The sequence below is a fragment of the Amblyomma americanum genome, chromosome 2 (assembly GCF_052857255.1).
Source record: "Amblyomma americanum isolate KBUSLIRL-KWMA chromosome 2, ASM5285725v1, whole genome shotgun sequence".
NCBI lineage: Eukaryota > Metazoa > Arthropoda > Arachnida > Ixodida > Ixodidae > Amblyomma > Amblyomma americanum.
The window spans coordinates 5212409-5225478 of NC_135498.1; the positions used below are offsets into that span (position 1 = coordinate 5212409).

Sequence of the window (13070 nt, forward strand, 5' to 3'; positions counted from 1 at the left end):
ATAGTCATAAGAACTCGCAATGAAAGCAGACATCTTTTGATGTGGCCAGTATGCTACACTGAAAAATAAAAAGGAACTTGTGAATACTGAAGCTTAGGCAAAAGCATTAAATCATGTAGTGTACATTTCAACACACATGTAGTAGAAATATAGTGATGAAGCATCCCAAAATAAACTTTCACTGACAAGGGCATATCTAATTTCATTTCAAAATAAAATGATAAAAATTAATGTGGATTCCTGTTGGTAAAAACTGGCATGCATATATGCAAACATGCATACCAGAAACTGCGGTGCAGTAAAACAATAGTGTTCCTAAGTCAACAACAAGAAAAAACAGCAAAGAGTGCAAAAGCAAAAAGTAGCAGCGCCATTTGACATACCCGAGCATGAGTGTGTTTTTTTTTTTTTTGCATTAAGTAGGGTCTAGTGGCAATAAAAATTGTGAATTAGTACTCCCCAAAAAATTTAACCAAACTTGATACATGTGAAGCTATTATCAAGATGACATCAGAAATGAAACTCATTTGCATGTAGTAGATCACACGCCTACAGAACCACAAGCTAAGGAACACTTTCAGGGCTGGCCAAAGTCAACTGATAAATTACGCAAAAACATTACTTCAAATTCAATGGAATCATAAGAATCTCTCATATTCATGGGAGCTGTTTACTACTGCACCTTCAAAAATTACATTACAAAAAAAAAATTGAAAGCTTGCTCAATCTACTGATGAGCCATCTGTATTTAGAAGTACCGAAGTATGAAAATACTGAGATAACACAATCAAAAACAAGCTTCATTTTACTCCCAAATACTTCTTAACCCAACAGCAACATCTCAGCATTAAATGTCAAGCATTAACAGCAGCAATTTTGCATAATGTCGTTGCTTAGACAAGTGATGTTAAAATGCTACTAATATATTCTGAGCAGTGATGGCGGTGATGGCGGTGATAATGGCTGTACCCTTTGTAACGGGCTGCCACAGCATTTAGGAGAGGCAGAGCCAGACAAGGTAAAAAAAATCACAAAAACACAGTTGATCACGAATCACTGGTTTCACTCCCTGGCTACGCTGGCCACGGCAATGTACTACCCCTTTCCGCTGCCATTCCTCAAGACGGTGCTTGGTGCTCTCAACTGCGGCAGCACCGCTATTCGCCCAAACCAAGGGCTGTGGGCAACGTCGCTGCTCCTGACAGAGGCATGAGACCAGTGCATTCCAAGATCATGTGACCAAATGTCTACTGTGCCACCCCATAGATGGAGAAAGTAGTGCTGAGGTCGCTTGCGAACCTGATGTGCCACACACATGCACACAGCACCCCATAACGGGCCCCCTCCAACAAGCTACTGTCGCAGGTGGTGCCAAACATCCGCTCTCAGCAGATGAATGCCTTAAGGGGCCTGGCAGAGCTCTACCATTGATTTAGTCATCACTGCATAGCACCACTCCTTGGTCTCTGCTTTTTGGACCTGGCCCTTGATCGTCCCCGTCGTGTTTCTGGCCCCGCCGCAGCAGTAGAAGGAGAGATAGATGGGATGCCATATTTGCAGCATAATTCGCGCTCCGTTTGGCCCATCGGGTAGATATGCCCACTTAAATCAGGTGTACAAGGGTTTGATAGGCCAAATTAGTGGCGAGCAAACGGAGAAGTCTAGCCTCAAATGCCAGCTTCAAGGCAGCCTCCCATGCTGCGAAAGAAAGCCAGCCGAGGTCCCCCTAAATGCCCTCCATCGGGGTGCTCCGGTGGATGCCCAAGGGCAGCCTTCCCGCATCCCTCTGTCTTCTCTCGAGGAATTTGCGTGATCCCACAGAGAGGCACAGTGTGGCGTTTGCATGGGTCAGGCAGGGCACTGCAACCATCTTCCAAAAGGTGCTGATCACCTCATAACAGTTGAATGCCCAAAGTGCCTAGTGGCCCAGAAAACATCTGTTCCTGATGGCTTTCACTTTGACGTGCCTCTCATGGGACGCCAGGTAGTCTGGTCCTGCACTTAGGTACACGCCAGAGTACCTCACGTATCATCCAAGTGCACCGTGTTATCCTGCAGCGTCCATTGTCGCTGCCATATCTGTGCTGCACCCTATAGTTTGCTGCACAAAACTACAGTTGAAGTTAAGCCATCTTTACCACAAATGTCCAGATGGCTCTGAACTCCTCTGGTGAGCCCACCATGACGAAATCGTCCACATACACCAGACCTGGATATGAGAGACCACTCTTTGGCCCTCTTTCAAGTGCTCCAGACTGTAGCCGTACCCTGACTCCTCTAACTGATGCAACAGAAATCATATCAATTAAAACTTCAGAAACTAAAGGCAATAAACTGTTCTACTAAATCACCATCATTTGTATTTTTACCTGGACCACCTCAGGGTGAAATAAACAGGTGTTTATGGTTCAAAACGTACTTTTCTGCAACTTCAATCTTTCATCTCACATAGATGTGTTCAGTTTCTTTAGCTGTAACAATTTTATAAGTAACAGACATCTAGGGAAGCGAGATGGCTATTTTCCTAGTTTCCAAGAGGTAGTTGATGTTTTAAAAAAAATGTCAAAGCACTATAATTTCTACATTTAATTTATATTCTAAAAAATATTTACACAGTCAAAATATACATGATCTGAATCATATTGAAAGCCAGAATCTGTGCAAATGTAATTAAAAATTTGCACTGTGTTTTTAAAAATTTTGATCTTTTACTGATTTTTGAGCACTACCTGGTTTCATGGTTTTCGGAACGTTCAAACCAAACTCATTTCACGAAAATGGCTTTTGAGGAAAGGAAATGGCGCAGTAATTGTCTCACATCCCCCCAAGGGAAGGAAGGGAAGTGGGAGTGAAAGAGGAAACAAATAGGTGCATAGTAGAGGGCTTCAGAACAATTTCGACCACCGAATGTGCATTGACACTGCACAGTATACGGACACCTTAGCATTTCGCCTCCTTCAAAACGTGGCCGCCGTGGCCAGCCCAGCAGCCAAGCGCCCTAACCCCTGAGCCACCACAGCGGCTGAGCTCACCTCAGCAGTAAGATTTTTTTTCAGAAAAAATATTTCAGGCTTAGATTACACAAGTTACAATAAGTTTCCAAGAATTTTTTCGAAGAAATCGGAGATGGTCAAGCGCAACGTCTGGGATGTTTGGCGTGCAATGACTCTATAATTTCTCATGTACATTGGCCTACATTTTTTGGCAACGACAGTGGAACCAAATCTAGCAGGCATGCACTGACAATTACTACAGTGAATGCCTAAGAGACCACCCACTTCATGCCACACATTGTGATGTAATACAGCCTTTCGTTGAGTCAACGCACCATCTGACCAACAGAACAAAGGATTTCTCGAAGACAATACAACAGAAAATAGCGCTGCAGGATCAAAGCTTCCACACCTACGTAAAAAATCAAAATACGCAGAAAACCATAAACGACGCCAGAGATAGGCTATACAACGAGACAAGATTCGGAGCAGAAACCTAAAGTACAAACACTAACAACAACACAACATGGCAGGAAAAAACCAACTAGAGCTGTGGCAATGGAACTGTAGGGGCTACCGGCGTAAACAGGGGCTCTTACAGCAGTACATCAACACGAAAGACACACCACCAGATATTATCATGCTTCAAGAAACCAACACTACACCCACACTAAAAGGGTACACATGCCAGGAAAGCGCACGCACCGCAACCCTCATCAGTAACAAGATAGTAACCATAGCACAGAAAGAAATTGAGGGTACAAAGATAGAACACGTGATAACAGAAATAATTCCCAAGAAGAAACGAAGGGCCAAAAGCACCTTCGTAGTAAATCTCTACAGCCCTCCCAGACAAAAGGACGGTGACTTCGTTAAGCTTTTCGCTGAAGCGAGTAGGCTAGCCAAGTCGAACATCCTAATCATAGCGGGGGACTTTAATGCCAAAAGCCCGAGCTGGGGATACCAGAAATCCGAGAGAAAACGGCAGAATATATGTAACGCAGCAGAAGGGATAGGCTGCGAGCTCTTAACAGATGAAAACCAACCAACAAGGCAGGGTAACAGCGCCAGCCCAGACACATGTCCGGACCTAACCTTTGTTAAAGGAGCAAAGCAGGCCTAGTGGGAGAACATGCTGGAAAACCTAGGCAGCGACCACCATACCATAAGAAGCACGATAGAGGCAGAAAACATCAAGAGAAAGATCGGCACAGCCCGCCTAACGGATTGGGACGCATTTCGACAACACAGCCAACAGCTACAAGGCGAGATCACCTCGATAGAGGAGTGGTGCCAGCAGCTAAAACAAATACAAGAAATGCACACGCAAGAAGTAGATAGAATGGAACAAGTACCAGAGGTGGACAAGCGGCTACTCGGGCTATGGGAGGCAAGACGCGGGCTCACCAAAAGATGGAAAAAAACAGAAGCTGAATAAAAAGCTCAGGAAGAAAATAGCGGAAATCACGACTCAAGCGGAAGAGTACGGGGCACAGCTAGCCAGACAAGGGTGGCAACAGTTCAGCAGCTCGCTCAACGGAACACTCAGCACGGCTGAAACGTGGCACATACTTAGAGCCCTTATAGATCCCACAAAGACTAAGGCCGAAAGCGGAAAGGCGATCCAGAGACTCGTACACCAATACGAGGGTAACGACGAGCAACTACTCGAGGCGGTACGAACAAAATGCTACGGCAAGAACGAACCCGAAGGCTACGACGGGGAGTTCGTAGGAATAGAGAACCCCCGACATGGACAGACCCATAACACGCGAGGAAGTGACCGTGGCAATGAGGGCGATAACCAAGAACACGGCAGTGGGAGCTGACAGAATCAGAAACTCCCTGATACGCAACCTCAGCGACGAGGCAACGGATCAACTAACAGCATACCTCAACACACTGTGGAAAGAGGGAAGAATACCAGACGAGTGGAAGCACGCCGTAGTGGTGATGATCCCTAAACCGGGCAAGAAGCTGCAGATAGAGAACCTCAGACCCATCCCTCTCACTTCATGCCTGGGGAAGCTCTACGAGAGAATCATCACGAAACGGATCCAACTACACCTACAAAACAAAGGGCTATACCCGCACAGAATGTTTGGCTTCTGAGCAAACCTATCGACACAAGACGTCCTCCTACAGATCAAGGAGGAGGTCCTCGAAACAGCACCACCCAAAACGGGCGAAAACATAGTCATGGCCCTCGACATCAAAGGGGCCTTTGACAATGTCAGCCACGCAGCCATCATGGAGGGGCTGAATAACGCCAACTGCAGAAGAAGGACCCATGACTACGCGAGGGCCTTCCTGGCCAACCGAACGGCCACCGTAGGACTTGGAGACTTGAGAAGCAATATCTTCACTACCCCGAGCAAAGGAACGCCACAAAGCTCTGTCATCTCACCCATATTATCTAACATAGCGATGATTGGTCTAGCCAAGAAACTCAGCAAGATCGAAGGTATACAACACGCAATGTACACAGATGATATTACAGTCTGGGTCAACCAAGGCTCCTTGGGAGAAAAACAAGAGAAACTGCAAGAAGCAGCAAGCTGCGTGGAAGATAATGTTAAAGAAAGGGGACTAGCCTGTGCCACGGAGAAATCCGAGCTCCTGAGAGTAGGAAGACGCCCCACCCAAGCAGAGCTAGAAGTGAAGCTCGAGGGACAAAACATACCAGAGAGAAACATGATACGAGTCTTGGGCATGTGGATCCAAGGAAGCAATAAATGCAGCCACACGATCAGCCTGCTTCAAAAGTCAAAGGAGCAGGTGAGTCCTATGATAACCAGGGTCTCCCAAAGAAGATACAGAATGAAAGAAGCTGATGCGATAAAACTGGTCAGAAGCCTGGTGGTCAGCAGAGTCACCTGCTCGCTCCCGTACCACCCCATGAACAAGCGAGAAAGGGAACAAGCTGACACGCTTTTAAGAAAAGCATACAAGACGGCGCTACACCTGCCTAGAAACACGCCAAACGACAAGCTGCTGCAGCTGGGGCTCAGCAACACCTTCAGCGAACTAACGGAAGCACAGCTCAAGACGCAGAATTCCAGACTCCGAACGTCAGCCGCCGGCCGAGCACTCCTAAAGAGGTTAGGTTACGACATGGAAGGGTATTTTGATTGATCCGCCGATATCCCCGACAACATCCGTAAAACCCTCCAAGTCTGTCCTATACCAAAGAACATGGACCTGAATCTCCACGCGGCTAGAAGACAGGCGTGGGCAGATTATGTGGAACGCCATTTGGCTAAACTAGAAAACACTGTACACGGACGCAGCGCTTTATTCGTGGAATAAACGCACAAGAATAATCAATGCCGCCGTAGCAGTCGTGAATTACGCCGGCAAACCGATCACATACGCAACCCTACGGGGCCACACCGTAGCAGAGGGGGAGGAAGTCGCCGTTGCACTAGCGGCGGCCGAAGGCTATCGGAGAAACAAATCACTGATCATATTAACCGACTCGAAATCCACATGCAGGAACTACACGCAAGGTAGAGTCTGCAAGGCGGCCCTAAGAATCCTCCTCGAAACAGGGCCCCCTAGCCAAAAAGTAACCCACAAGATACTCTGGATACCGGCACACACGGGGATAGCGGGAAACTCAAGGGTGGACAGATTAGTTTGCGAGATCACGTTCCGAGCTGAGCTGTTGGAGACCCTAGAGAACCCTACCATAGTGGAGCGAGTATATGCGGAGCTGCTAAATTGCTACAGAGGTCAGAGGCTCAAGTATCCTCCGCCACACAACTCATTAACACAAGAAGCAGTGAACTGGCAGAGACTGCAAACAGGAACATTCTTCAACCTATACATTCTACACAAAATGTACCCTACACAATTCAGGGACACATGCCCGTGGTGCGGGGCAAACCCACGCTACACCACATTACATGGGAGTGCAAACGCAATTATGCATTCCGCAAACTCAAAACCCTGAGTGCGGAACAATGGGAGGGTCTGCTCACCAGCAGTGAGCTCACAGCCCAAAGGGCCCTTGTGCAGCATGCATGCGAAGCAGCAAGACTCAGCGGAGCCCTGGAATAGGGGCCCAACCTTGCAAAAAGGCCAGACGTCAACGATGAAGACGACGGCCCACCGCTAATCTCATTGAGACTTCAATAAATGTTTTTCTCTCTCTCTAGAAGGCAGTGCTCTCAGTGCATTCATTTTTGACATTCTTCATTAAACGGTTGCCATGTGTTGCATATGAGAGCCACATCTTTGTAGTAGCATTTTCTTATGAACTGTGTCTCACATGCTGAACACATATCAATTGCTGCTTCATAATTGAATTCAGTTAGAAGTCAGTAAGTCCCTGTCTCTATAAAAGGCACCGTTAGTCACTGACGTGGATCATTAATTAGCCCAAGTACGTATCTCACTGAAAATTCCTTGCAAAACGTTGCTAGTAAATGATAATGTACGTGCATTTCAGTACATGGTTACCAGTATTGTGCCCTGTTTTCAATCAAAGCTTTCCCACATCTATTTACTGTTTTTTTTTAATGTTCCCTTCTTTGAATAGACTCCTAAATTTATGACATTACTTTTATTTCAGCTGTAATTACTATCCAGCACAGAATAACCCCAACCCCACTTAGACACACAACTGATGTAAAACAACAACTATCTTTTGTGAAGGCTCTGCACCCTACTGTTCAAGACAGAATGCAATAATGTGAAGCAAAATGCATGAAGCACATAAATGACCACCTGTTCTCATTATCAAATCAATGGCAATCATATGAGTATACTACAGGTATAATTCGATTTCTACATTAGAAAAGCAAAGGAACATTACCCTTTGGGCCACCGTTTGATGTGGTCCTGTACAATGGTGCAGTCCACGACTTTCCCAAACTTGCTTAAAAAATCACGCAGTTGACGCTTTGTAACCTGAGGGCATTAGAGAAAATGGATATGTTAACTGCGAACATGAGGGCACAGAATAGGTCCAAAGTACTGCACAAGGGAAGAATTTTATTTCATGCATTTTTAAGTGCCAAAGCGTTTTCGCTTTTCACCTTCACCAAAATGTAGCCGCCAGGGTCGGGATAAAATTCGCAACGTCACCTTTAAAGAGGCCGAATGTATAGCCACTGCGGAGGGTAAGAAGTTCTAATGTGGAGAAGTTGTGCCCAGGAGCACTGAAAACCTATCAGCTAGGCTGATGTGCCACTTTCTCTGTCAAACGAAAGGAGCGTCTCGTGCGAAAAAGCACACATCGTTGGCGTCGCAACACCATTTCACGTGACGTGTGGCTGAAAACAACTTGAGCAGACAAACTCTCAGAAAAATAGGAAGAGAACCGAATGAGAGGACAGGTGGAAAGAGGCAGTGGACTGAACTTCATCGTCGCCAGACGACCTCTTATCCCGCTCGCGCAACGGCGCGCATCTTAACCTACGGGACGCAACAGAAGCCGGGAAAGCCGTTTGTGGGCTGAGCACGCCGGCGTGTTCGGCAGTGGCAACAGTGACAGCATTAGAAACGACTACATTGGAAATAAACTAGGAAAAGAAAAACTAAACAAGCTCTGTGTAACCATAACAAGCGCGTTTCAGAGCGCGCAACTCTACGCAGAGGACCTAAAGAAGCAATGTTGGCAAACAGCCAAGGGAACGTAAACGCAAATAAAAAAAAACAGGGTTCAGAAAGGGCCACAAGCAAGGGGCTCGGAACAGCTGAAAGCTTACCCGGTAACTGATGTTACCGACGAAAAGTTTCTTCTGGTAGAAAGCTTCGTTTTCCTTGACGCTGTCCGCGTCCTCGGGACTCGTCTCGTCGGACTTGTCGTCTTCCATCGCTGTCTCCATCTTCCGACGAGCCGAGTCTAGCCACTCGTTGTCGAAACTGTTGAGCCCAGACTCGGACCGCCTAGGGTCGAAGAAGCGACACTTTCTAGGGGAAGGGGTTTTGCAGAGTCGCTCGCGCAGCTGCTGCTCTGAGAAGATCCAGCTCTCGCGGATCGGCGTTGACACGGGCGTCGCGGGCAGGCTCGATCGGTAGACAGCGCCAGCGGGCAAGCAGTCCGGCAGGCAAACTGCGTTCAGCCCCATGAACGCTTCCGAATGCAGTTTCTGCAGGCACCGTATTCGGTACGCGTACGAGAACATGACGGGGGTTGCGCACTGCCAAACCGAACGAGAGGACGGATGCGGCGCAACGATGATAACCGGCGCTCCTCTTCTCCAGCGGGTCGTCACACCATCTCCCAGCGGATAGCCGCTAGCGGTGGTGGCATTGCACCTCTCGTCACCGCGCACTGCATGACCGTAGCCGATCACTGGACCCTGTCGCGATCTCTGGGCTGAGCGTCGTGCATCTTTGGTTACGCTCCGAAAACTGTGCTACTTCAGTTATGATGAAAGACCTTACAGACGTGAGGAAACTATGCCGTGCGGGAACAACAAACAAGTCGCCATCTTCCTCCTCCGCCGGATTGGATGCTGTCGGCTTGAAGATGCTGCGCAGCCGCTATCGGATCGGCGCCAGTCAGCGTGGCGACGCTATAGTGTGCACTCTAGCGACGTTCTCTTTTGCACATTTCTGGGACTTCCTCTGACGCTGCTTTGAAGCATGGCAATGCTGGTTACTTGCTAGTTTGATTTCTGCTATTTTGTTCGATAGCGCACTTTTTTTCAAACGTTGGCGGCAGACAGAAGTGCATCTCGAAAAACAAGTCATTTCTACTTATAGGTCGTAGCGTCGAGTATAACGAATATTCGTTATACTGGGAGCCACCAATACAGAATAACTGATGTTAGTTATCATGCAGCTCAGTGCTTTTGTCACTACTACCAGTCTGGAAACAAGAGAATAATGCAGCACATTTACAGAACAGCACATTTGTACTTGGGCCACCTTTTATCGCCAGTCAGACATAGGCGGCTACTGCATATTCACAAAGTAGCTCTTTGTCGTTCAGCCCACTTTGTTTAGGCAAGTATGATGACACACTCACTTGAAATGTATCCTAAACCTCCAGATGTTACTTTGTAGAATGTGTTGTTTTCGAGCCTACTATAGCAAAAGAAAGAAACCAGCGGTATAACGCATACATGAGAGTAGAACCACATAAGTACAGCGCTGCGACTCTGTACTCTCGTGTGCACATCCCTTTAGAGTTTGTTTTCTTTTGTTGCCAATTATGCATCAACTCGAGCTGCACTTGCTCACTGTTTTCTGCTCTAACTGTAGTAGCTGCTTAGAAGTTCAAAACGCATGAGGTCTGGCAGCAATGCCCTGCAGTCAGTATTTATTTTCTCTCAGTACATGCTTGAAGGCAAATGCAAATGTATCCAAAGGCATTAACATACAGGCATTAGTTAAATGTTTCCTCCATTCCGTAACAAAGAATGGAGAAAATCATTTAAACTGAAATTCCAATACCCCACACCCACTGCACCTGCTTTTTAAAGAAACTTCATGAGCCAAATAATATGCAACAACTATAACTTTTCCTTCAACTTTATGCGAGCTGAAATTAGTAGTAGCAATACGACTGTGCTTTATGCACCATTGGTGCATAAAGGTTATTGTGCTTCAAAAATACATGGCAAGGAGATAAGCTTTTTAGTACCAAACATATATACACTGCCAAAAAAACAAGCAAAGTACCTTATCTCTACAGTCACGATCTCCATGCCCGAGAAAGTGTACCGAAAAGCTACAATTTAACAACATCAAGCACTCAACACACACTGTGGACAACAAACAGCAACAACAACCAGGCTACATTATGAAATACTTCAATTTGTAAAATATCTCAGCCCTGGTACAAACGGTGTTGTCAAGGGTGCCAAATACTGAACTAATGAATAATGGGCCTCTAACTGCAATAAACATTATACACAAAAAAGAAGAGTCACTTCTACATAAATGGACACCGCCACTTTTGTGGCATGTTGTAACTCAAGATTTTAATAAACCTTGCAGCAACCAATATAAGACCACTGCTAAATTTCTCTGCTGTAGCTAGTCCCGCAAAAACTAGTGATGAAAGCAGGACCCATAAGAGGCAAATTTAGTAGCTGCTGTGGTGACCAAGAGGTCAATCAGTAATGTCACCATCACACAGCTTGGCCTTGGCCATAATTCCAAAATGGCACTGTCCATTTCAGTATCAGGTGTACCAGCTGTCACATTACCAAACATTTGCCTTCCAGCCTATGAGCGACTAAGTGACTGCCATCAATTATTCGTACAGCCTTCGATCCACATCAAGCACTACCAGACAGTGCCATCATTGCACTACCAGTTCAAGCATAATATAGCAGTAATAGCGCACACACACACATAAGTAAAAGAGGTGGTTGCCCTTCAAAGCTCCAGTGTAACAAAAAAAATCAAATTGTCAACAAATCAATGTGTGCAGTTTAATATGCTAAGCTCATTGGTTACATAGCAATTAAAATGAATAATGCACAACTGTGTGTACAATTACCCACATCCATGATGAGAAGATTTATTGCACTTTTTTTTGCACATTCATTCACTACATCATTACTAAGAGTGAAAACTGGCGACCATGAACAATCTTTTTGTTTTGATGAATGTGCAGCATGAATGTCCCATACAACAATGAAATAAAAGTGACTGAACATGAAGACATAACTATGGGTCACATAGCATGTCACTAAGTAGGCACAGGAAGTTCAAGAGCATAGGGAACCCAAGGACTTCAGTGAGAAAGTTCCAGGAATGAGAGGGGAACATAGGCACAATGCTGCAATGTAACTGCTCAAACCCACTAAATTAATGGTGCTGTGCCCTGAATAGTCTCTCTCATTTAATATGGACTAAAAGCAACAATAGCAAAAAAACTGTTTGTACTGTGTTGCACTAGGCTTTTTACAAAGTAACATAGCACAAAGTGCACTTTTTTGGCATGGTTGTAGTCAGCAAGTCACTGTGCTTTTGCTCTGAAATATTCCAACAACGTGAACCCAGCTGTGCAACATGCTAAATAACTCTCACCTGAAATGCCTTGTGTTAATTTCACATGTTGCTTAGTGACGCACCTCAAACCAGTTTAAGTGCACCTCAGTTTGCGAATGTAGGAATGAGAAGTGACAGACAAGACATGCCTGACTGTGTCTCCATTTACTGCCTTGCTTCCAAGTGCAAGAACCACAAACTGTCCCAAAACAGGACATTTTGCCCACATCAGATCCAAGTTTGAGCTAAAACTAAATTACAGTAGCTAGAGTAATATGGCCACAAGGAGTGAAATTTATGGGTGGACGCTTGTAAGCACAAGTGTCAAGAGAAGAAAAGTTTACAAGACAATGTGTAATAAAGCACAGCTAACACCACCTTTCCCTTTGTACAGTTTTAAGTAATCAGAGTAAACATTGGACTCAGAACAAAGCAGAGATCTTATACTAAATAGTGTGTGGCAATAGGAATAAATGCCTGTCAAGGCGCACACTTGAAGAAAAATTTCCTAGTGCAAGACTCACTGAGAGAGTAATGACCCTCCATGGTGTGGTGGCCCGCAGCTGATGGGTACGAAGAAAAAAGCATGCATGCTTAGAAAACGACGAGAACGCATGATTACTGCACATGCTCTCAGTTGGAGCGGTTTGACGAAGGTGGCCTGATGAGCACAGGCTCGTGACCTGGGGGCTTCCAGGCACCAGGAGGGCTAGTTACAGATGCATCATGTCAGATTAGCTGTACAGCTGAGCCACAGAGTGCCTAGCTAGCACAGTGTCAGTCAAGACCAATGGGAGCCATCCATCACAGAGCCACACTGCCATGTCGCGGGCCCACAAACCACAGGGCACTTATCAGGATGCTGGGTCCTAGTGACTGGGCAAGCATGCGTGTGTGTTGTGTTGTGTGTGTTCAGCGCCCGTCCTTGTCGCCTCGTCTCTGTCCTCGTCTGTTCAGCGCTGCTTTTCTAGAAAACTATGTTTTTTGTCCTCCTCATTTCTTGTTTGCATAAAAACCTTTTTTGTGTGCGTGCTATAAGCTGTCTCTCTCTCGCTCTCCTTGTTCCTTTCTTGATTTGTTGCATGCCCACAGGTGCCAGCTCTCTGCATCTTCGCCATG

The 13070-nt window shown here is 45.9% G+C and overlaps 1 protein-coding gene across 6 annotated transcripts in view; it reads right to left on the reverse strand.

The window, feature by feature from the left end:
* LOC144120464 (putative RNA-binding protein EEED8.10) overlaps positions 1-9470 on the reverse strand; it is a 76081-nt gene extending 66611 nt beyond the window's left edge. For all 6 annotated transcript variants that reach the window (XR_013312445.1, XM_077652888.1, XM_077652885.1 and 3 more), the window contains exons 1-2: positions 8708-9470; positions 7813-7907 (exon numbers count right to left, since the gene is read on the reverse strand). Coding sequence is in view for 5 of the 6 variants with exons in the window: in XM_077652888.1 (XP_077509014.1) it covers positions 7813-7907; positions 8708-9127 (515 nt within the window). In the remaining variant the exon portion in view is untranslated. The remainder of the gene's footprint in view (positions 1-7812; positions 7908-8707) is intronic.
* Between the last annotated feature and the right edge of the window lie 3600 nt (positions 9471-13070).